The sequence below is a fragment of the Carcharodon carcharias genome, chromosome 5 (genome assembly GCF_017639515.1).
Source record: "Carcharodon carcharias isolate sCarCar2 chromosome 5, sCarCar2.pri, whole genome shotgun sequence".
Lineage (NCBI taxonomy): Eukaryota > Metazoa > Chordata > Chondrichthyes > Lamniformes > Lamnidae > Carcharodon > Carcharodon carcharias.
Window position 1 is genome coordinate 158,601,251 of NC_054471.1, and position 22,329 is coordinate 158,623,579.

At 41.8% G+C, this 22,329-nt stretch overlaps 1 protein-coding gene across 1 annotated transcript in view; it reads left to right on the forward strand.

Moving 5' to 3' along the window:
- The first annotated feature begins 2,160 nt into the window (after nt 1-2,160).
- The window catches only part of pgbd5 (piggyBac transposable element derived 5), a 59,667-nt gene continuing 39,498 nt past the window's right edge, over nt 2,161-22,329 (forward strand). Inside the window, exons 1-2 of the mRNA XM_041187472.1 lie at nt 2,161-2,539; nt 14,770-15,197. Coding sequence (XP_041043406.1) covers nt 2,197-2,539; nt 14,770-15,197 — 771 coding nt within the window. The 5' untranslated portion in view covers nt 2,161-2,196. The remainder of the gene's footprint in view (nt 2,540-14,769; nt 15,198-22,329) is intronic.

Sequence of the window (22,329 nt, forward strand, 5' to 3'; positions counted from 1 at the left end):
CCATGCCTCATACAGCTTTCCATCTTTCTTTAAATATATTTTTCCCTTTTGACCTGTAAATCCCATTGTTTCACCCTTACTTTGGAAGTTAATTTTCCCAGAATATAAAACTCTTTTATGTTGTTATTATGGCCAGCACTTTCGGGAAAAATAAACTTAATAACTTTGCCTTATTTATCTTGCCAGCTGTAAACATCTTATCACATCCCCTTGAAAATCAAATAACCTCTCAACTTATCTAAAAATGCAAATTCCATTCACACTGTATCTGCTGAGAATTAATTCTAGCTTACCCATCTCCATTTCAAATGATTCCTTTACACTGAACCCCTTCAATGATTCGAACCTTGCATTCTGACTGTCTGCAGTTTAATTAAACTAGACACACACACACAAACAGTCCCCATAAGCCTGCTTCAGTATCCCACAGTAATGTTAGGGGGAAAAATTATATTTTCCTTTTAATAAATACGCCAGGGAACCTAGGAGAAACCCCTTTACCCAAAGAGTGGTTAGAATGTGAAAATGCTACAGCATGTGCAGGTGGCACAGGAGAAGCTGGGTAAACACAAAAGAAATTGGAGGTGCTAACAGGGTGAGAATGAAGAAGAGGGGAGGAGACTTGCATGGACCATAAACATTGGCATGGATCAGTTGGGCTGAATGGCCTGTTTCTGGATTGACATTCTATGCTGTTGTTACACTTTTCTCTGACATAAATACTGGTGAATTATTAAGTGATGTGCTATGGAAACTGGTGAATCTTGCTGCAGGACCTACATTACGGCACAATATGGTTTATACTGCCATAGAAATTGACCTCAAAATGTTGCCAAATTCTAGGGACTCCATCCATAACACACAAAGTACAAAGAAATCCTGGACTGATCAGGATTAAAACAAAAGGAGCTTAGAGCAGGATTAAATATTATGAAGATAAATATAGAGCAGAATGATCAAATACTCAACTGGCGAGGTTTTTATCTGCCTGTTAGCATTGGATTCTGAGCCTTTTATTTTGTTCCATCTCCTTCCCAAGGTGAATGCTGCAAGTTATAAGTTGATGATGGGCTCTGCCACCATTAGCTGTCACTGTTTTCCATTCGCTATCGGACTGCCACTGCTGCTTGTTGCACAGGCTAACACCACTGAGGCCACTGCAGGTGCTGTCTGCAGCATTGTTTACAAGTGTTGATGGCATTTTATGCATTGGTTACCAAACCTGGTTTTGCTTAATAATTGGTTGCCACTGCTGTTCAGTGCATTGATTGCTGGTATTAGATATGGACACGTGTCAATTAGTTCACTGGCTGCCATTGGTGTTGACACCATACGTGCCAATGCAATAGCTTCCATTGTTACTCAGATCACTGGCTGATGTTGCTGCCATTCAGTATATTTGCTGTTAACGTAGTCAGTACATTGTCTATGCCTAGTGCCTTTTTTGCTATTAATGCCAGTCAATACCAGTGCTGCCCAATGCATTGACTGCAGGCGCTACTGCCAATGCTAGTGCATTAGTACTCTGTTACTCATGCGTTTCCTGTTCCATTCATTAGCGATGGATGCTGCCGGTGTATTGACTGCTCGCAGTGGGTGGACTGGCTGCTGATGCTCGCGTTACTGGAATCGTTGCAATGATGACCGATAGCGTTTAACACTGTCTGCTTGTGCTGCTACTCCGTACATTACCTGCAAGTGTACTCCCACCTGGTGCAATGGCTATGGCCATGCACCCACTTGTGTTGCTTTCAGACGCCGCTCCCTCTGTCCATTGAATGTAGCTGTTGCTCTGGTTTAACTGCAGGTGTCGCTCTCATTGCCAGTGTATGTGTTGCAGATCAACTCCCTCAATAGCTACAACACCTGCTCCTGCTATCGGTGCATCGGCTGCAGGTGTCACACGTCGTGCCGCACCCAAAGCAACCCAGAAGCCCCGTACTTTCCTGAGGCCCCGCCCCTCCTCATTACGTCCCGCCCGCCCTCCCAGTGAGGCACCCGCACTTCTGAACGAGGATTCGCCCCGCCCAGGTGAGATCCCCTCCCCTCCATGATGTCCCTCCCCTCTCTGGGACGTTGCCCCCCCGCCCCCCACTCTTTGGGGCACCGCCCCTCACTGAAGCCCCGCCCCTGCTCGCGCTCCCACTGGAAGCTGTCATGCGCGGTTAGTGCCGCGGTTGCTGCCCCTTCATTTCCATGGCGACCGAGGAGGTGGCGGCGGTGGTGGCGCGGCGGAAAGCTCTCTCCCTGTCCCGGCTCCGGGCCGCCCGTTCCCGCTACCAGAGCCTGCAGATCTCCGACGATGTGTTCGGGGAGTCGGGCGGCGACAGCAGTAGCGACGACAACCCGTTTTACAGCACCTCGGCCGGCAGCTCGCAGTCCGACTGGGGGGAGGAAGAGATGGAAGAACCGGGGACCGGGGGGAGGAGGCCTGGGGATGCGGGGCATCCCACTCTGGAGCCGGGCGACAGAGAGGAGGCGGCGGGATGGACGGAGAGGCTGAAGGACATCGCGTTCCCTCCGTTCGCCGACTTGACGGGTAAGAGGCAGGGGAGGCCGGCCTGGGGGAGGGTGACCGAGCCCCCGGGGGTGGAGGGGGGCCGGTGAGGGACGGGCAAGACCGGTGGGTTTGGCCGTATCCTTTCCCCCTGTTGTACTGCTTTCCGTTTCGCTGTCTGCGCTCGGGAAGGTGGTCTCGTTCCCGGAGACCTGAAGCTCTGGCGGCCGCTTCAGTCTTGACTCCACCTGTGCTCCGCGGATGTTTGCGGAATCCACTCCCTTCCCTGCCTTCCTGAAAGCCGCATTTACCCCGCAGAAACAGCGTCCATCTCATTCTTCTCCTCTCTCAACCATCTGGTGCCGGGGGAAACTGGGCTCCAAGGGTTGGATGGATTTTCTTAACTCCCCTGTGTTTTTCTTTGCTGGAGATGTCACCTCATGTGTCAAGGACATGATGGGTCTGTGAGAATAGCCGGGGAAATTCTCAATCACTGTTAATGCACGACTCTTCCTTCTCTGTGTAATAATGAGATCCATTCCTGGATGAACTAGTTGTGAATTATTTACCGCACATGGTTCGCTTTTGCTGGACACATCATTAGGGGTTGGAAGTGTTTTTCGGTGTTCTGCGTTTGAATGTGTTGATTCTGCTCATGTAGCAATCAAAACGGAATTGCCTGTCAGAGGTAAATGACTTTATTGTACAGCAGATAATCATTACATGGTCAGCTAAATTCTGCAGAAATCTATAAGGCTGGGTGAGAGTTGGAGACAAGTTGGCGAGAAGTAATGCAACGACTGAATTGTTTTGCCATCCTCTCAAAGCACAGGAATTTGTTTTATTACATTTTTATGCTTTACGCTAATACATTATTGCAGTATTTGATAGACCAGTTTGTTCACTTTTGATTCTTCTATTTCATGAGTTATTAATTTTCATGATCTAGGGATTATGAAAGGCAGTGCATTTGCTTGTTGCATATAACCTGCTCCAATCCCTAAATTAAATTATTTAATGGCTGTCTTGCTTATCTCTGAATTCTCTCCACCCCCTCACCCCCTATCAGTTTTGTAATGGTTGAGATATAGGGAAGCTTGTATTTTATAGTTAACATGCTCTACTTGGTTCTAATCATTATCTACAAGTGCTTAAGATCGTACCGCAAACTGAAGGAAACTGGCAGCAGAAGGTGATGATCAAAGTTTTGTGCTCAGATGTCCAATGTTAATGAATTCTGACAGTTCCACTATAAATTTCTATTCATTTACATTGATCATATGGTGAAACACAGCAGCCATACATTAGAGCAAGCACTGAAAACTAATCTTTATCAAATCAAGGTCAGGATGGGAAGAGCTAGAATGATGGTTCTGAGGATAATTTATTGGGAAGATTAGTGTTTGGTGTAACACTTTCCAGGCAGGGTTAATATTTCAAAGTTTGAGATGGAAAGGAAAAAACAGCCGCAAGTTTTAACTAGTTTGCTAGCAGATGCTGATCTGATTGTAACCTCCCGCCTACCCCCAATAACCTTTCACCCCATTGTTAATCAAGCTCTGCCATAAAAATATTCAAAGACCCTGCTTCTACTGTCTTTTGAGGAAAAGTTCCAAAGACTCACTACCCTCAGAGAAAAAACTTCTCCTCATCTCTGTCTTAACTGAGCAACTGCTTATTTTTAAACAGTGACCCCTAGTTCTAGATTCTCCCACAAGAGGAAACATCCTCTCCACATCCACCCTTTCAAGACCCCTCAGGTCTTAAAGGTTTTGATCAAGTCACTTCTTACTCTTCTAAACTCTAGTAGATACAAGCCTAACCTGTTCAACCTTTCCTCAAAAGACAACCTACCCATTCTAGGTATTAGTCTGGTAAACCTTCACTGAACTGCTTTTAACACATTTACATCTTTCCATAAAAGAGGAGATTAATACTGCACACAGTACTCCAGAAGTGGTCTCACCAATGTCCTGTACAACTGAAGCATAACCTCCCTACTTTTGTTTTCAATTCCCCTTGCAATAAATGATGAACATTCTATTAAATTTTCCTAATTACATGCTGTACCTGTATACTAGCCTTTTGTGATTCGTGAGTTTTTTTAGATATATAAAGGGTAAGAGAGAGGCAAAAGTGGACATTGGGCCGCTGGAAAATTATGCTGGAGAAGTAGTAGTGGGGAACAAAGAAATGGCGGAGGAACTGAATAGGTACTTTCTGTCAGTCTTCACAGTGGAAGACACGAGTGACATCCCCAAAGTTCAATAGAGTTGGGGGGGGCAGAGGTGAGTATGGTGGCCATTACCAAGGAGAAGGTGCTAGGAAGACTGAAAGGTCTGAAGGTGGATAAATCACCTGGACCAAATGGATTACACCCCAGAGTTCTGAAGGAGATAGCTGAAGAGATAGTGGAGTTGTTAGTGGCAATCTTTCAGGAATCACTGGAGTCAGGGAGAGTCCCAAAGGACTGGAAAATCACTAATGTAACCTCCCTGTTTAAGAAGGGAGTGAGGCAAAAGACAGGAAATTACAGGCCGATTAGCCTGACCTCGGTCGTTGGTAAGATTTTAGAGTCCATAATTAAGGATGAGATTTCAGAATACTTGGAAGTGCACGGTAAAATCGGGCAAAGTCAGCATGGTTTCATCAAGGGAAAGTCATGCCTGACAAATCTGTTAGAATTCTTTGAGGAGGTAACGAGTAGGTTAGACAAAGGAGAGCCAATGGATGTTAACTACTTGGACTTCCAGAAGGCCTTTGACAAGGTGCCGCACAGGAGGCTACTCAGTAAGGTAAGAGCCCATGGTGTTAGAGGCAAGGTACTAGCATGGATAGAAGATTGGCTGTTTGGCAGGAGGCAGAGAGTGGGGATAAGGGGGTCCTTGTCAGGATGGCGGCCGGTGACTAGTGGAGTTCCGCAGGGGACAGTGTTGGGACCACAACTTTGCACTTTATACGTTAATGATCTAGATGAAAGAACTGAGGGCATCCTGGCTAAGTTTGAAGATGATACAAAGATAGGTGAAGGGACAAGTAGTATTGATGAGGCGGGAAGGCTGCAGAAGGATTTGGACAGGTTAGGAGAATGGGCAAAGAAGTGGCAGCTGGAATACAACGTGGGGAAGTGTGAGGTCATGCACTTTGGTAGGAAGAATAGAGGCATAGACTATTTTCTAAATGGGGAGAGAATTCAGAAATCTGGAGTGCAGAGGGACTTGGGAGTCCTAGTCCAGGATTCTCTTGAGGTTAACTTGCAGGTTGAGTCGGTAGTTATGAAGGCAAATGCAATGTTGGCATTTATTTCGAGAGGACTAAAATATAGAAGCAGGGATGTGCTGCTGAGGCTTATAAGGCTCTGGTCAGACCACATTTAGAATATTGTGAGCAATTTTGGGCCCCATATCTCAGGAAGGATATGCTGGCCCTGGAGATGGTCCAGAGGAGGTTAATGAGAACGATCCTAGGAATGAAAGGCTTAACATATGAGGAACGTTTGAGGACTCTGGGTCTATACTTGATGGAGTTTAGAAGGATGAGGGGGGATCTGATTGAAACTTACAGAATACTGAAAGGCCTGGATAGAGTGGATGTGGGGAAGATGTTTCCATTAGTAGAAGAGACTAGGACCCGAGGGCATAGCCTCAGAGTAAAGGGAAGACCTTTTAGAACAGAGATGAGGAGAAACTTCTTTAGCCAGAGAGTGGTGAATCTATGGAATTCATTGCCAGAGAAGGCTGTGGAGGCCAGGTTATTGAGTGTATTTAAGAACGAGATAGATAGGTTCTTGATTGGTAAGGGGATCAAAGGTTACGGGGAGAAGACAAGAGAATGGGGTTGAGAAACTTATCAGCCATGATTGAATGGCGGAGCAGAATTGATGGGCCGAATGGCCTAATTTCTGCTCCTATGTCTTATGGTCATGTACGAGGACACCCAGATCCCTCTGAATCTGAGCTTTGCAATCTCTCACCATTTAAATGATACGCTTTTTGATTCTTCCTGCCAAAATGGACAATTTCACATTTGACCACAGTATACTCCATTTGCCAGGCCTTTGCCCATTCACTTAACCTATTTATGTCTCTTTGTAGCCTCTTTACGTCCTCTTCACAACTTACTTTCCTACCTATCTTTGTGTCGTCAGCAAATTTAGCAATCATACCATCTGTCCCTTCATCCAAGTCATTATGTAAATTGTAAAAAGTTGAGGCTCCAGCACTGATCCCTGCAACACACCACACATTACATCCTGCCAACCAGAAAAGACCCATTTATTGCTACCCTCGTTTCCTGTTAGCTAGCCAGTCTTCTATCCATGCCAATATATTACACCCTACATGATGAGCTTTTATTTTCTGCAATAACACCTCATTAAATGCCTTCTGGAGATCAAAGTATAGTATATCCACTGATTCTCCTTTATCCACAGCACATGTGACTCCTTCAAAGAATTCCAATAAATTGCATAAACATGAATTCCCTTTCATAAAACTATGTTGACTCTACCTGATTGCCTTAAAACTTTTCAAGTGGCCGTTGTGTTACACCACACAACACTCATCTTTAACAATAACTTCTAACATGTTCTCTATGACAGATGTTAAGCTAACTGGCCTATAGTTTCCTACTTTCTGACTCCCTAACCTTTTGGATAAAGAAGTTACATTTGCTATTTTCTTATCCAATGAAACATTTCCTGGATCTAGAGAACTTTGGAAAATTAGAATTTAAAAAAATTAAATCTACGCAGTCAGTGTCGTTTTTGACATTGTTGCTTTCTAGTTAAATTTAATTGTATTTCTTGCATTGCCCACCCCCTTTTAATTCACACACTCCTGTTCCTCATTCTTCAGGTGGATTGCAGTGGTTCTTTTTTGGTATCTTGCATTCCTCTGTTTCTTTAGTCCTTCAAACGTCTTTCTTGCTTCTGTCTGTAGCTGCACCTCAGCAGTGGATGTTATTGGGTAAGGCCCTTTCTCCCTCCCCTGGTTATGATTGAGAAGCAACGGACCTGCCAACCCCTCAGTGAAGTAGAACCTGCTACCTTTCTGTTGATGCAGGCTCCTTCCTTCTAACTGGCATTGTGAAGCATTCTGATTAAGATACAATTAATCAAAATGGCTTTGCAAATGTTTGGACAGAATTTCTTAGGTCAAACCCATTTGAGAATCATCAAGTTACATGGGTTCTACTTTCTTTGTTTTTTCCCTTCCTGCCAGCCCCAAGCACTTTGCAATTGAGAGTTTCTTTTCAAAACATCTGTCAAAACTGTAAAGCTTTCAAGCTGAACGTTTATAGAGGATTAACCACTCAGAAACAGGCCTTTTAGTCTAACCAGTACATGCTGCACTTCTTCCTGCTAAAGACTGGCATCTGTGATGCTGAGGATCACAGGAGGAGGCTGAAGATGCTTGCAAATGTATCAGCTTGTCTTTTTGCTCTTGAGAGTGCTTAGCTCTCTGATTGCTGAGGATGGATATGTGTGTGGAGCCACTTGCTCCTGTTATTCTCTAATTGTCTACCACCATTCACAACTAGATGTGGCAGGACTGCAGAACTTAGATCCGATCCATTGGTTATGGAATCCCTAAGCTCTGTCTATCGCAGGCTGCTTTTGCTGTTTGGCAAATCCTGTTGTAGCTTCACAAGGTTGGCATCTTATTTTTAGGTGTGTCTGGTGCTGCTCTTGGCGTACTCTCCTACTCTCCTCATTGCGTGTGTTTTGAAGAAAATTTTCTACAGTAGGATATTTCCAAGCCAACAAAAAAGGAGGTAGTTGGAAATGAGGTGGGCCAAGTGTTTCAAGAAAACATTTAGGGGACAGTGATCATTGTATCTTAAGGTTTAGGCTGGCTGTGGAAAAAGACAAAACGCTCCAGAGCAAGAATAATGAACTGGGGGAAAGCCAACTTCAATCAGATAAGAATGGTTCTGGGCTGGATAAACTGGAGTTAAAGGTTGGCAGGAGAAATGGTAGCTGATCAATGGGCTACCTTCAAAGAAGAGAATGTTTAGGCACAGTCAATGTATATTCTCTTGAAAGGGAAAGGTAGGGTAAACAAATCTAGAGCTCCCTGGATGACAAAAGAGAGAGAAATTAAGGTGAGGAAGAAAAAATTTGCTTATGACAGGCATCAGATAGAAAATACAATTGAAAACCAGGCTGACAATAGAAGATTCAGAGAAGAGGAGAAAAAGCAAATAAGAGAAGCAAAGAGGCAGATTGAAAAGAGACTGGCAGCTAACATAAAAGGGAATCTCAAAGCCTTGTAAGGGCATATAAATAGTAAAAGGGGTAATAGGGCCTTGTAGGGACCAAAAAGGGGATTTATGTATGGAGGCATAGGACATAGCTGAGGTATTAAATTGCATCTGTCTTTACAAAGGAAGAAGATGCTACCCAGGCTATGGTGGAAGAGGAGGAATTGGATAGGCTGTCTGTACTTGGGTTGATAAGGAATCAGGGCCGGATGAGATGCATCCAAGGATACTGAGGGAAGTTAGAGTGGAAATTGCAGAGATGTTGGCCATAATTTTCCAATTTTCCTTAGACTCAAGATGGTGCCAGAGGACTGCAGAATTGCAAATGTTACACCCTTCAAAAAAAGTGTAAAGTTAAGTCCAGCAACTATAGGCTAGTCAGTTTGAGTTCAGTGGTCAGGAAACTTCTAGAACCAATAATTTGGGGCAAAATAAATAGTTACTTGGGACGAATGCAGTTTCATTAAGGAAAGCCAGCATAGATTGTTGGAGGGCAAAGTATGTTTAACTAACTTGCTGGAGTTTTTTGAAAAGGTAACAGAGAGGGTTAATGAGGGCAATGTTGTTGACGTGGTGTACGTCTTCCAAAGGGGATTTGATGCAGTGCCACACAACCTCTTGTGTGCGAAATAATGGCTCATGGAATAAAAGGGACAGTAGCAACATGATATGAAATTGGCTGAGAACAGGAAACAGAATAGTGGTTAATGAATATCTTTTCGGGCTGGAGGAATGTTTGTGGTGGAGTTCCCCAGAGATCAGTGTTGGGACCTTGCTTTTCTTGATGTATATTAGTGACTTAGACCTTGGTGTACAGGGCACAATTTCAAAATTTTCACATCATATGAAACTTGAAAGCATTGCAAACTGTGAGGAGATGGTGTAGAACTTTCAAGAGACATAGACAAGCTGGTGGAATAGGTGGACAGCTGACAGGTGTAGTTCACTGCGGAGAAATGTGAAGTGATGCATTTTGGTAGGAAGAACTGGAGAGACAATATAAAATCAGGGAGATAAGGCTCTAAAGGTGGTGCAGGATCATTGGCACCTGGGTGTACCTGTGCATAAGTTATTGAAGCTGGCGGGGCAGGTTCAAAGCGCAGTTAATAAAGCATACAGTATCCTAGGCTTTATTAATAAGGGCATAGAGCACAAAAGCAAGGAGGATATGTTAAACTTGTATAGGACACTAGTTGGGCCTCAGCTGGAGTATTTTATCCAGTTCTGGTGCCTCACTTTAGGAAGGATGTGAAGGCATTGGGGAGAGTGCAGAAAAGATTCAGGAGAATGGTTCCAGGGCTGAGGAACTGCAGTTATGAAGGTAAATTGGAGAAGCTAGGACTATTTTCCTTGGAGAAAAGAAGGTCGAGAGGAGATTGGGTAGAGCTATTCAAAATAATAAGGGGTTTGGGCAGACTAGATAGGAAGAAACTGTTACCGCTCGTGAAAGGATTGAGAATGAGAGGGCACAGATTTGAAGTAATTGGCAAAAGAAGCAAAAGTGATATGAGAGCTTTTTCACGCAGTGAGTGGCTAAGGTCTAGAATGTACTGCCCAAGTGTGTGGTGGAGGCTGGTTCAACTGAGGGATTCAAAGGGGGATTAGACTGTTATCTGAAAAGGAAGAATGAGCAAGGTTGCAAGGAAAAGGCAGGAGAATGACACTAAGTGAATCGTTCATTTGGAGAGCCAGTGCAGTCACAATGGGGCTGAATGGTCTCCTTTTGTGTTGTAACAATTTTGTGATTCTGAACCAGGGATTATTGCATGATTTGATGGTAGTGGCAGAATGAGGGATACGCCGGACCGTGAGGTTACACATTGTGCTTGAATACATTTCTAGTGCTACTGATTCATCCACGAGGCACTGTGGACAGAGGGCATGAGCAACAGACCCATAAGTGCTGTGTGGGATTGAGGATGATAACCTAGTCAACCTTGTGCTAGGTGGTTATTTGCCTGGAAGATTTGGTGCATCACTGCAGGAGTTACTGGTATTGAAGCTGGAGTTTCAAGTTTTTTGCCAACAGCAGCAGCTGCACTTCAGTAATCACAATCAATCAATTTATCTGTTCACCCAAAAAAGGATAAAGTGCCAGTTACTGCTGAAATTTTACCCTCCATTTCTCCTATCCCTGCAATTGTATTCCCCATAGTGAATTCCAAAATCTCTTTTGTATTCAGAAATTTAAATACAAGTTAACCACATTGTGAATCAGATTTGTTGGAGAAACTCTACTGAGATATGAAAGGGCGCCTCCTTTGTTCTTGATGGTTACTGGTGACAATTTTGACAGATGTGTCTATGCCTAATATATTAAGACCAGAGGAAGCCAAACAGTGAATTTGGGTAAAAGCAAAATCGTGCGGATGCTGGAAATCTGAAACAAAAACAGAAAATGCTGGAAAACTTCAGCAGGTCTAACAGCATCTGTGAAGAAAAAAAACAAAGTTAACGTTTCGAGTCCTTATGACTCTTCAGAGAATTTGGGTGATTGCTTTGTGTTTGACCCTTGACAATTATTTCATAAAAATATTGACTGAAAATAATTCAAAGGCTGAATTAGACATATTTTTAATTGACAAGGAAGTCAGAGGGTATGGGGGTAGGAAGCAAAGTGGATTTCTGGCCACAATCACATAGCCATGAACTTATTGAATGACAGAACAGGCTTGAGGGGTCAAATGGCCTACACCTACTAATTCATATGTTTGTATTTGATTATAAAATGAACTCTAAACCTGTTGCTCTACTTTCTAAACTTTAGAAAATAAATTCTAAATGTAATAAGGAATTCAGGCGAAACTTCATTACTGAGAATAGTTAGAAAGTGAAATTCATTACCACGTGGAGTGGTTGAGCCGAATAACTTTCAAGGGAATAAGACAGTTATGTTGATAAGAGTTAGAGGAAGGTGGAAGGGTGTTCATGTGGGGCATAAACGTCAGCATGCAACAATTGGGCTTCATGGCCTATTTCTGTGCTGTAAATTCTGTCAATTATTTTGCCGTTTTTAGATAACTGAACAAAAATCTTGGCGGAATGGGAGAATTTAATTGCTATAAACTGTAAGCAATAAAAATAATCTAGTTAAGAGGCATTAGGTGAATTGTTGCACTTGTGTAGCATAAAGATGATGCATAGATTAACATGGTTGCCACTAAACCATATGTTTTTTCCTCCATCCTCCATGTGCATATTACATGCACAAGCCTTTCTACCTGGATGGAAGTTGCTGTGGTGGTTATAATGTGGTGGTTATAATGTTCACAGACATTTAAGACTTGCATTTACATAGTGCCTTTCAAGACTTCAGGATGTCCCAAAGTACTTAACAGCCACTGAAGTACTTTTAAAATGTATTAACTGTTGTAATATTGGAAATGTGACAACCAATTTGCACATAGCAAGCTCTGTTTTACTGTTGTCGATTGAGAGATATTTATTGGGCAGGTCATTGGGGAGATGCCCCCCTGCCCCCCGGCTGAAATAAGGCCAAGGGACCTTTTACGTCCACCTGAGAGCAGACGGGGCCTCGGCTTAACATCTGATCTGAAAAATGAGCCTAAATTTGTTTTTTGTGCTCAAGTCTCTAGTGGGACTTGAACCCACAGCCTTCAGATTCATGCAAGGATGCAACAGCTAAGCCATGGCTGACACTAGGCAAACCAAATGTTACAATATACAATTTGGGATGCAACTGTTAAGTGGGGTGATTTATTTCTAATAATGGCATCCGATCTCAGTAATATTACACATGAAGTATGGAGTATCATTGTTATCTTCATATTTTAAAAATAGGAACACATATGCCATTGAGCCTCTCGAACCTGTTGTGCTATTTAATTAGAAATTAATTCGATCTACCTGCCTTGGTTCCATATCACTTAATACCCAAATAATTGCATAGCAAAATCTGCCATCTTAACCTAGACATTTACATTTGACCCCCACACTGCAACCCCCCTCCCCAAAACTATTTTTAGGCAGAGAGAGTGAAAAAGTATTTTCTGACATCACTCCTGAATATTCTAACTCTAATCTTAATGTTATGCCCCCTTGTTCTGAACTCTCCTACCAGAGGAAACAGTTTCTTTTCCCTACCTTATCAACTCTTTTAATCATTTTAAAAATCTCAAATTATATTACCTCTTAATCTTCTATATTTGAGGGAATACACACTTATGTAACCTTTCCTCCTAATTTAACCCTTTTAAACCTGGTAGCATTCTGGTGAATTAAGGCTGCACCCACTCCAAGGCCGATATATCTATCCTGATGTGTGTTGCCCAGAACTCTAAATGGGGACTAACCAGAAAATTGTGAAATTACAGAGGAACACTCTGCTCATACATGTGTTACAGTCCAGTTAGGGACTGTTAACATTTAAATGGAAATCCGAGCACCTCATTTTAATTGATTTCACTTTTTTAAACAACACAAATTGTATTGTATATAAAAGAATTAAACCAAAATAAATACTATTAACTTAACAGTATGATTTATAGCTACCTATGTTATGCACTCAGGTTTACTTATTATTTCCCCAAAGAAATCTCTTATAAGACACATCAATCTTGAAGTTATTAACTTCTGTAGGGACCACAAAAGTATGCCACAGCCCTCTGGAGAATTCTTCTCCGTTCCATCTGTTCTCAGAGGTAAAACTTTAATTTACCACTTCTTGATTGTGATTGTGGATGCCTCAGTCCCTTCTTCTATTTACTTTTCAATACTTCCAAGCTAACGTGCTTGTTGCATTCTTTGACATAAGACTCTGTGGAGGACCACTGTAGATCCTTTCACTAGTTTCAAACTATGCAATCTCCCTGCTTCTGTTCCTTCACAAAATTCAAACTGAGATTACGCCTCACCTGCATTCCGCACAATTAATGAAGTTAGTTTTTTTACTTTGCTTACACTGCAGGCCTAGCTAACTACTTTGGCAATGAGCTGCAAACCCTTGAGGTCCAAACTGCAACTAAAAAACTCTCCTAGCAAACAACCAGATAAGTTGAAGCCTGAAGAAGTTCCCTAAGCTCCATTCATTTCCATGACAACGTAGCCTGTTCTTGGCTGTCCTCAAATGGGCCTTTAGATTAATTAATTCCTCACTTACAATTTCTTCTTTGACCTGATGAAGTAAGTGTTCTGCAACCTTTCAGAATTTGCTGAATGCTTTTAAACTAATTTGCGAACATATGAATTTGGAGCAGGAGTAGCTATTTGGCCCATTGAGCCTGCTCTGCCATTCAGTAAGATTATGGCTGATCTGATTGTGGCCTCAACTCCACAATTTGCCTACCCCCAATAACCTTTTTATTCCCTTGTTAATCAAGAATCTGTCTACCTCTGCCTTAAATATTCAATGACCCTGCCTCCACCAGTCTTTGGGGAAGAGAATTTCAAAGATTCTCAACATTCTGGGAGAAATAATTTCTTCTCAACTGTCTTAAATGGGAGACTCCTTATCCTTAAATTGTGTCTCCCAGTTCTAGTAATTTAGCTCTAACTCCCAAAATGAAAACTTCTCTTTTGGCTGCATTTCTTGCAAGCATGGCAGACATCACACCTCCAGTTCTTTAAGTAAGCCCACCTGTTGTTTTATGACCTTGCCTTTGGAGCTGTTAATCTCTTAAATCAACATGGCCACAACCTTTTAAGTGTAATAGACTCCAAGCTTGCTTTAATTGCATTTATCTCATTTTCTACAGTTAAGATTTTAATTCTTAAACCAAAGATTATATACTAAAATTCATGAACCATGAACTAAATATTGGCAACACTTGGCATGACAGCAATTGTCCTAAAGCTAAGAAGACAGACATGTACTTCCCTGAAGTAAGATCGTCTGTTATAAATAATATTGAGCAAATGTTTTATTGTATGGCAAAATCCATAAATGCCTTATCCCTTTTGTTAATGATTGTACTGATGCATATAGTTACAGATTTTTAATTATTTCACAGAAAAGTAACCAAAGTACTTTTTGCTTTTCCCTGCCACAGGTCCTGTACATCAGATGCCACTAAATGCAAGTGCAATTGACTTCTTTCAGCTGTTTGTCCCTGATAATGTTATAAGGAACATGGTTGTTCAAACAAACATGTATGCCAAAAAGTACCAAGAAAGATTTGGTTGTGATGAAGGTTGGAGTGATGTCAGTCTTCCAGAGATGAAAACCTTTTTGGGATATATGATCTCCACTAGTGTTCACCATTGTGAATCTGTCCTCAGCATATGGAGTGGTGGGTTTTATAGCAACAAGAGCATTGCACTGATGATGACACAAGCCAGGTTTGAAAAGATCCTGAAGTACTTCCATATTGTAGCATTTCGTTCCAGCCAGACAACGCATGGACTATATAAAATCCAACCTTTTTTGGATTGCCTACAAATGACATTTGATACTGCATTCAAGCCTTCTCAAACCCAGGTATTGGCATCCATATCACTGTAAACTATATAGTTTTGCATGATTAACCCTTTCTGATTGGATTTCCAGAATATTGTATGTGATTAAAGTAAGTAGAATTTATGAGGTTTAAACTTGAACTGATCAATGTTGCCTGTCCTGTGAATTGTCTCCGTGCCCCCATTGGAATTGTTTGAAAGAATTGCCTCTCCTCCATGGCACTGTAGGTTGTAACAGTGCTTTGTGCTATGGAATGTACTTATCATGGGATGAATCCTAGCAACCACCCCACATTGTACTGTTGGTTTGCTTCTGGGATTCAGCAGATGGTGAGTTCTAAATCTGGCTGTAATTGCCAGGGAATGCTGGGTACATTTGCACAAGGAGAGGAATATTGATTGGAGTGGGGGGAGGAGGGCAACATTGCAGCTCTTGAACATATAGTATTTGACTCTTCAGTAGCTTGAGTCGGGGCCCAGAATGATATTCCGCACACATTGCTAATGGGAATATTGTACCAAATGAGAAATCTAAAAGAAAATGGGAACATTTTAGACTGTTTACTTTCAATAGCTGGTTATTTGGTAATACTTGATCCATCTGCTCGCGGTTCAATCTTGTGTGAAATGGTGCTGTGCTGGTTAAAAATAGCAGCACTTTGTGATGCCATTATAGTGGCAGTGATTGAATCACGGAGGTAACATTAACTATAGGGATCATCTTGAACTTGACTGCTGCTTGGGCTCCAGCAGTTTTTGCAAAAAATGAGGTAGTGTAAAAACTTGATTTGTCTCATCTGTGTTTTAGCTGTTGATTGTGATGGACATATGCCACTGTTCTCTGCTTGTGCCAGATCATTTTTTTTCACACTACCAGAAAGGATTGACCTGTAAGCTACCATGAATATAAAAGCAGCAATAACTGAGATCTCTCGAATAGTACTGGTGATGTTGAAATATCCTCCCTTCTTTCCAAGATTGTCCTTGACAGCCCTTACTTCTAGAATTGTCTATTCTCTTTTCTCTGTCTGTGTATTGCTCTGCCTCCCTCATCCTCCAACGCACCAACTAGTGAACCAAGAATGCTATTTGAAAAAACTCAGCAGGTCTGGCAGCATCTGTGGAGAGGAGCACAGTTAATGTTTCGAGTCTGCATGACTTTTCAACAGAGCTAAGGAAAAATAGAAAAGGGGTGAAATATAAGCTGGTTTGGGTGGGTGGGGGGGAGAGAGACAAGAAGAGCTGGATAGAGGGCCAGTGATAGGTGGATATAACCAAAAGATGTCACAGACAAAAGCACAAAGAGGTATTGAAGGTGGTGATATTATCTAAAGGAATATGCTAATTAAGGGTAAAAAGCAGGGCGAGCAAGGTACAGATAGCCCTAGTAGGGGTGGGGTGGGGTGAAGGAATCGAAAAAGGCTAAAAGGTAGAAATAAAACAATGGATGGAAATACATTTAAAAATAATGTAAATAGGTGGGAAAAGAAAAATCTAAATTATTGGAAAAAAACAAAAAGGGGGAAAATCGGAAAGGGGGTGAGGATGGAGGAGGGAGTTCATGATCTAAAATTGTTGAATTCAATATTCAGTCTGGAAGGCTAAGTGCCTAGTCGGAAGATGAGGTGCTGTTCCTCCAGTTTGTGTTGAGCTTCACTGGAACAATGCAGCAGGCCGAGGGCAGACATGTGGACATGAGAGCAGGGTGGAGTGTTGAAATGGTCCGCAAGTATTACCCAGACCTCCCTGTCCCCTCCTTTTTGCTTTTTCCAATAATTTATATAGATTTTTCTTTTCCTACCTATTTCCATTATTTTTAAATGTATTTCCATCCATTGTTTTATCTCTACCTTTTAGCCTTTTTTGATTCCTTCACCCCACCCCCACTAGGGCTATCTGTACCTTGCTCGTCCTGCTTTCTACCTTTAATTAGCACATTCCTGTAGATAATATCACTGCCTTCAGCACCTCTTTGTCCTTTTGTCTGTGACGTCTTTTGGTTATCTCCACCTATCACTGGCCCTCTATCCAGCTCTTCTTGTCCCACCCCCTCCAAACCAGCGTATATTTCACCCCTTTTCTATTTTTTCTTAGCTCTGTTGAAAAGTCATGCGGACTCGAAACATTAACTGTGCTCCTCTCCACAGATGCTGCCAGACCTGCTGAGTTTTTCCAGGTATTTTTGTTTTTGTTTTGGATTTCCAGCATCCGCAGTTTTTTGCTTTTATATAAGAATGCTATCTGACCTGCTCAGCATTTTCAGCCTTTTTGTGATTTAATTTTTTTGCACTTCTGCAGTATCCTGTTCTTTGCTCCCACAAATAAATTTCTTTCTGAACTACCTGTCTCTTTGTCGCACATGTACTTATCTTAGATTGCTGTATGCCTTGTTAGCTGTGTGAAGAGTAGTAACAGCCACTGATTGCAGTGACTATTGATACAAATGTTAAAAATAAATAAAAACCCCATGTGCCGCTCATTAAATCCATCTAAGATTGAAAAGCACATTAAATATCCTTCCGTGACACCCTGATCTATTCCTGAGTCACCACCAGCACTTCCTCACCTTCCCATACAAGTGCGAGAAATGAAATACCTGCCCTTTTATTTCCTTTTTTCTCACCACCCAAGGTTCCAGTTATCTTCCCAGGTGCCACAGCAATTTACGTGTACCTATTTCAATTTGGTAGTCTACATTTACTGCTCATGATGCTGACGCCTCAACATTGAGGAGACCAAACACCGATTGGGTGACCATTTTACAGTCCACAAGTGTGACCCTGAGCTTCTGGTTGGTTGCTATTTTAATTCTCTAACGTGCACTCTTTCTGACCTCTCTTTCCTCACCTTGTATGCTGTTCTGGTGGCGCTCATTATAAGCTCAAGGAACAGCACCTCATCTCTCAGTTAGGCAGTTTGCATCCTTCTGGACTTGTTGAGTTCAACAATTTCTGATCATTGGCTGTTAGTAATGCTTCTGCTATTTTTTCACAGTGCCTGGAAATATTGACCTATAAGCTACTATGAATATAAAAACTGGAAAAACTGAGAACTCTCAAAAGTAGCAGTGATTATGAAATGTCCTCCCCTATTCCCTTAAGCAAGGATTGCCCTTGACAGTCCTATTTTTATCTCTAGACCCATCTTTGTTTCTTTCCCCATTACTGTCTCCTTGCACTATCATCCCTTTTGTCATTTTATCTCCCCTGCCTTTGACCCAATCATAAGAACATAACATAAGAAATCGGAATAAGAGTAGACCGTTCGGCCCGTCGAGTCTGCTTTGCCATTCAATAAAATGGCTGACCTTCTCGTGTTTCGATTTCCACATTCCCAACTAACCCCGATAACCTTTGATTCCCTTGCTTAACAAGAATCTACCAACCTCTGCCGTAAAAATATTCAATGACCCCCGCCTCTGCCACCTTCTGAGGCAGAGAATTCCAAAGCTGCACATCCCTCTGAAAGAAAGAAATTCTCCCCATCTCTATCCTAAAAGGGCGAGCCCTAATTTTAAAACAGTGCCCCCCCGAGTTCTGGGCTCACCTACCCTTTCACCGTCCATCTTGTCAAAGACCTTTCCTTTTATTCTCCTCCTCCTTCCCTATCATGACCCTGGTTCTTCCCCACCCCACCAAACCAATTTTCCCTGCCTCTGTTGTTGCTTAAAAGCTGTTGTATTGCCAACTTTTTCCCGTTTTGACAAAAGGTCATTGACCTGAGATGTTAACTTTGTTTTTCTCTCCACAGATGCTGTCTGAGCTGAGTGTTTCCAACATTTTCAGCTTTTTTTTCAGATTTCTTGCATTCATTGTATTTTGCTTTTGCATTGATTGTCAGGTTATTTGTTTGTTTCTGTGATTAAGTGGGATATTGCATACTCTGGCTGGTGCCATTCTGCTGGACTAGAAATTTTCAAATATATTTTTGGAAGTAAAGCAGACATCTTTTCTGAAGTGTACACTGCCCAGAATACTTGTGGTTCTAAACATGTTGAGTCGCTGTGTTAAAATTATTCTGCAAGTTATCTTTCTCTCCAAACTCTTTACCCAGCTGAAGGGAAGGAACATCTGTGCTACCTGAGTAGTGGAATATTTTTGTTATCAATAAAGTTCATTAAAATTATCATTCGAGGGAAGGAGAAAAAATCTCCGTTCCCCTGGCAGTTGAAAATGTCATTGCATTTTTATGTTCAAGCAGATTCATAAAGCATCCATGATTATAGGTTTTTTTTTGAAGAGAAAAGACTTCATTCTGCAAGTACAGTCAATAGGAAACCCATTATTGGCAGGGGCTGTAAGTGAGCCTGCCAAGCCTTAAAATAGACACTGATCAGGTTAATGTCCGGCTTTCTCTTCAATTAAGCAGCTGAATCATTGCTCGGCAGAGAGGGTAGGCAAAAAACTCATTCAGCAAGAGATTCATTAATATATTTGCTAGAACAACTCAGCAAAGAAACCCAGCAGACATTCTCTACTTAGACTGCAAAAGCTTTTACTAAGGCACTGCACAAGAGGCTTCTCTATAAAGTCAAAACCCCTGGTGTTAGTGGTGATGTATTGTGCTGGATTGAGAACTGCCTGGCAGGATGTAGGCATTAAACAGTTTATAGATGTACTTGGATCTGTTTGAAGAATGGTCACTGTTGGTGGCCCACTGGGATTGCTGTTTTGACCGTTGCTCTTTACTTTTTTTGAAATGCTATTTTGATATATGATCTGGATGTAAGTGTTGGGAGCATTCTCTTCCCAAAGTGAATTTCAGGAAGTTGTCATGGCAAAATTTTTTCTGATTTCTGATGTACTCTCTCTAAATCGCTAAACTTAAAATTATCCTTGGATTGGTCAAATGCTTTGTGCTACGAGCATTAAATATAGCACAATATCTTAAATGAAATACCTTTGGAATGAAAAATTGCAATTGATTTTATTTCTTCGTCAAGCTGTCTGAGAGCCCTTTACAATCAAGGGACTACTTCTATTATACAGGGAAAAACCAAGAGACAGTTTGAACAAGGCAAGGTCTCACAAACAAGATTATTGGTCAACGTTTCATGATTTGGTTGAAATATTTTACAGAGCACAATGGAAAACCTCTGAAAATGGGGACAGTTTAGGCCGCAGTAGCCATTCTTGTAACTTTTATGAGAGATTAAACGTTTTATTGATGTAATTTTGTTTTCCTTAACCATGATGATGCCCTTGTTGTGATACTGTAGATGAATGTGTGGCTTTTTTTCAAGCCACCATGGCAAGATCAGCTTTAAGACTAGCTTTAATTACAACTGCCTAGGCATACCTTATTTGTGATGTAAAGAAATTGGCATTCTAATACTCTCATCCTATTTGGACCAAGGATCTGGCTGTAGTGAGCATCAAAGATCTTGTATTAAATCATTTGAAGCCTCCGTTTTACAAAGCAAGATGCTCTGCTTTTATAATCGTGTGCTGAGTGGAATTTTTAAATAATAGCACCTGTACTTCAGTATTCTGTAATGTATCATGAGACTGGGCTTAAGTGGTGCTGAAAAGAGAGACATGCTGTCAAAGCTTTTCATCCTGCACTCATCAGGACAGACCCAAGAATGCCAAATTTCAAGGGAGCAACAATTTATGCTGCATGAGAAAAGGGATGCTGATTGGTTGGCAAGTTGGCTTTGAAGCAGAGTCATACGGACTCAAAACGTTAACTCTGTTTCTCTCTGCACAGATGCTGCCAGACCTGCTGAGTTTTTCCAGCATTTCTTGTTTTTATTTTGGCTCTGATTGGTCGAGACTTTGCCATGTCGAATGCACCAAGACAGCTATTGTCCCCCATGCTTTTGTTGATTCAAGAAAGGTGCAATGCCTTGACTTTTGCCTGCAGAGGACAGGTCCTGATTAGTACAAGATGAAAAGCTTCAACAGCATATCTTTTTTTTCCAGCAATACTCAAGCTCTGTACTACCAACGGCTATTGGACTTGGTTTAGTTCATAGTTTTATTACTGTTTTAAAATTAGGGGTGGCCCTTTTAGGACAAAGATGAGAATTTTTATTCTGAGGGTTGTGGGACTTTAGAACTCTGCCTCAGGTGGTGGTGGAAGCGAGGTCATTGAATATTTTTAAGGCAAAGGTAGATAGATTCTTATTAAGCAAGGGAATCAAAGGATATCGGGGTTAGATGGCAATTTGGAAATCGAAACACAAGAAGATCAGCCATGATTTTATTGAATGGTGGAGCAGGCTAAAGGGGCCGAATGGTCTGCTCTTGTTCCTATTTCTTTTGTTCTTGTCTGTCAACACAGGATTTTGTTTAAATATCACTGTTCCATTCACAGTGGGACACTAAAAAGCTAAGGGAGCTATATAATATTATAAAAGCAAAATACTGTGGATGCTGGAAATCTGAAATAAACACACAAAATGCTGGGAAAACGCAGCAGGTCTGGCAGCATCTGTATAGGGAGAAACAGAGTTAACGTTTTGAGTCCATATGACTCTTCTTCAGAGCTAAAGAGCAGTAGAAATATGGATTGTATACTCTTTAAGAGGGGGTGGGGCAGATGGAATGAGATAGAAGGTGAAGGATAGGTGATAGCCAAGCAGAGACAAAGAGAGTGTTAATGGTAGCGGCATAAAGGTAAGATAGCAGAAGGTGTAAATAGCAGAAGAAGGGTCAGCAATCTGTGAAAAAAAAACATAAAAACAAGTGACAGATGGCCCTGTGGGGGGAGGGGTGTTGAGGAAAAGGATAAAAAATGAACAAATCATTAAAAATAAAAAAATTGGATTAGAAAAGGAGCCAAGAGGGAGGAGAGAGTTCATGGTCTGAAGTTGTTGAACTCAATGTTAAGTCCAGAAGGCTGTAAGGTATCTAATTGGAAGTTCAGGTACTGTTCCTCCAGTTTGCATTGGGCTTCACTGGAACATTGCAGCAGGCCAAGGACAGACATGTGGGCATGAGAGCAGGATGGTACGCTGAAATGGCAAGCAACAGGAAGGTCTGGGTCATGATCCGCAAAGTGGGCACCCAATCTGCGTTTAGTCTCCCCAATGTAGAGGAGACCGCATTGGGAGTAGCGGATGCAGAAGACCAAATTAAAGGAGGTACAAGTGAAGCGCTGCTTCACCTGAATGAAGTGTTTGGGGCATTGGGTGATGAGGAGGTAAAGGG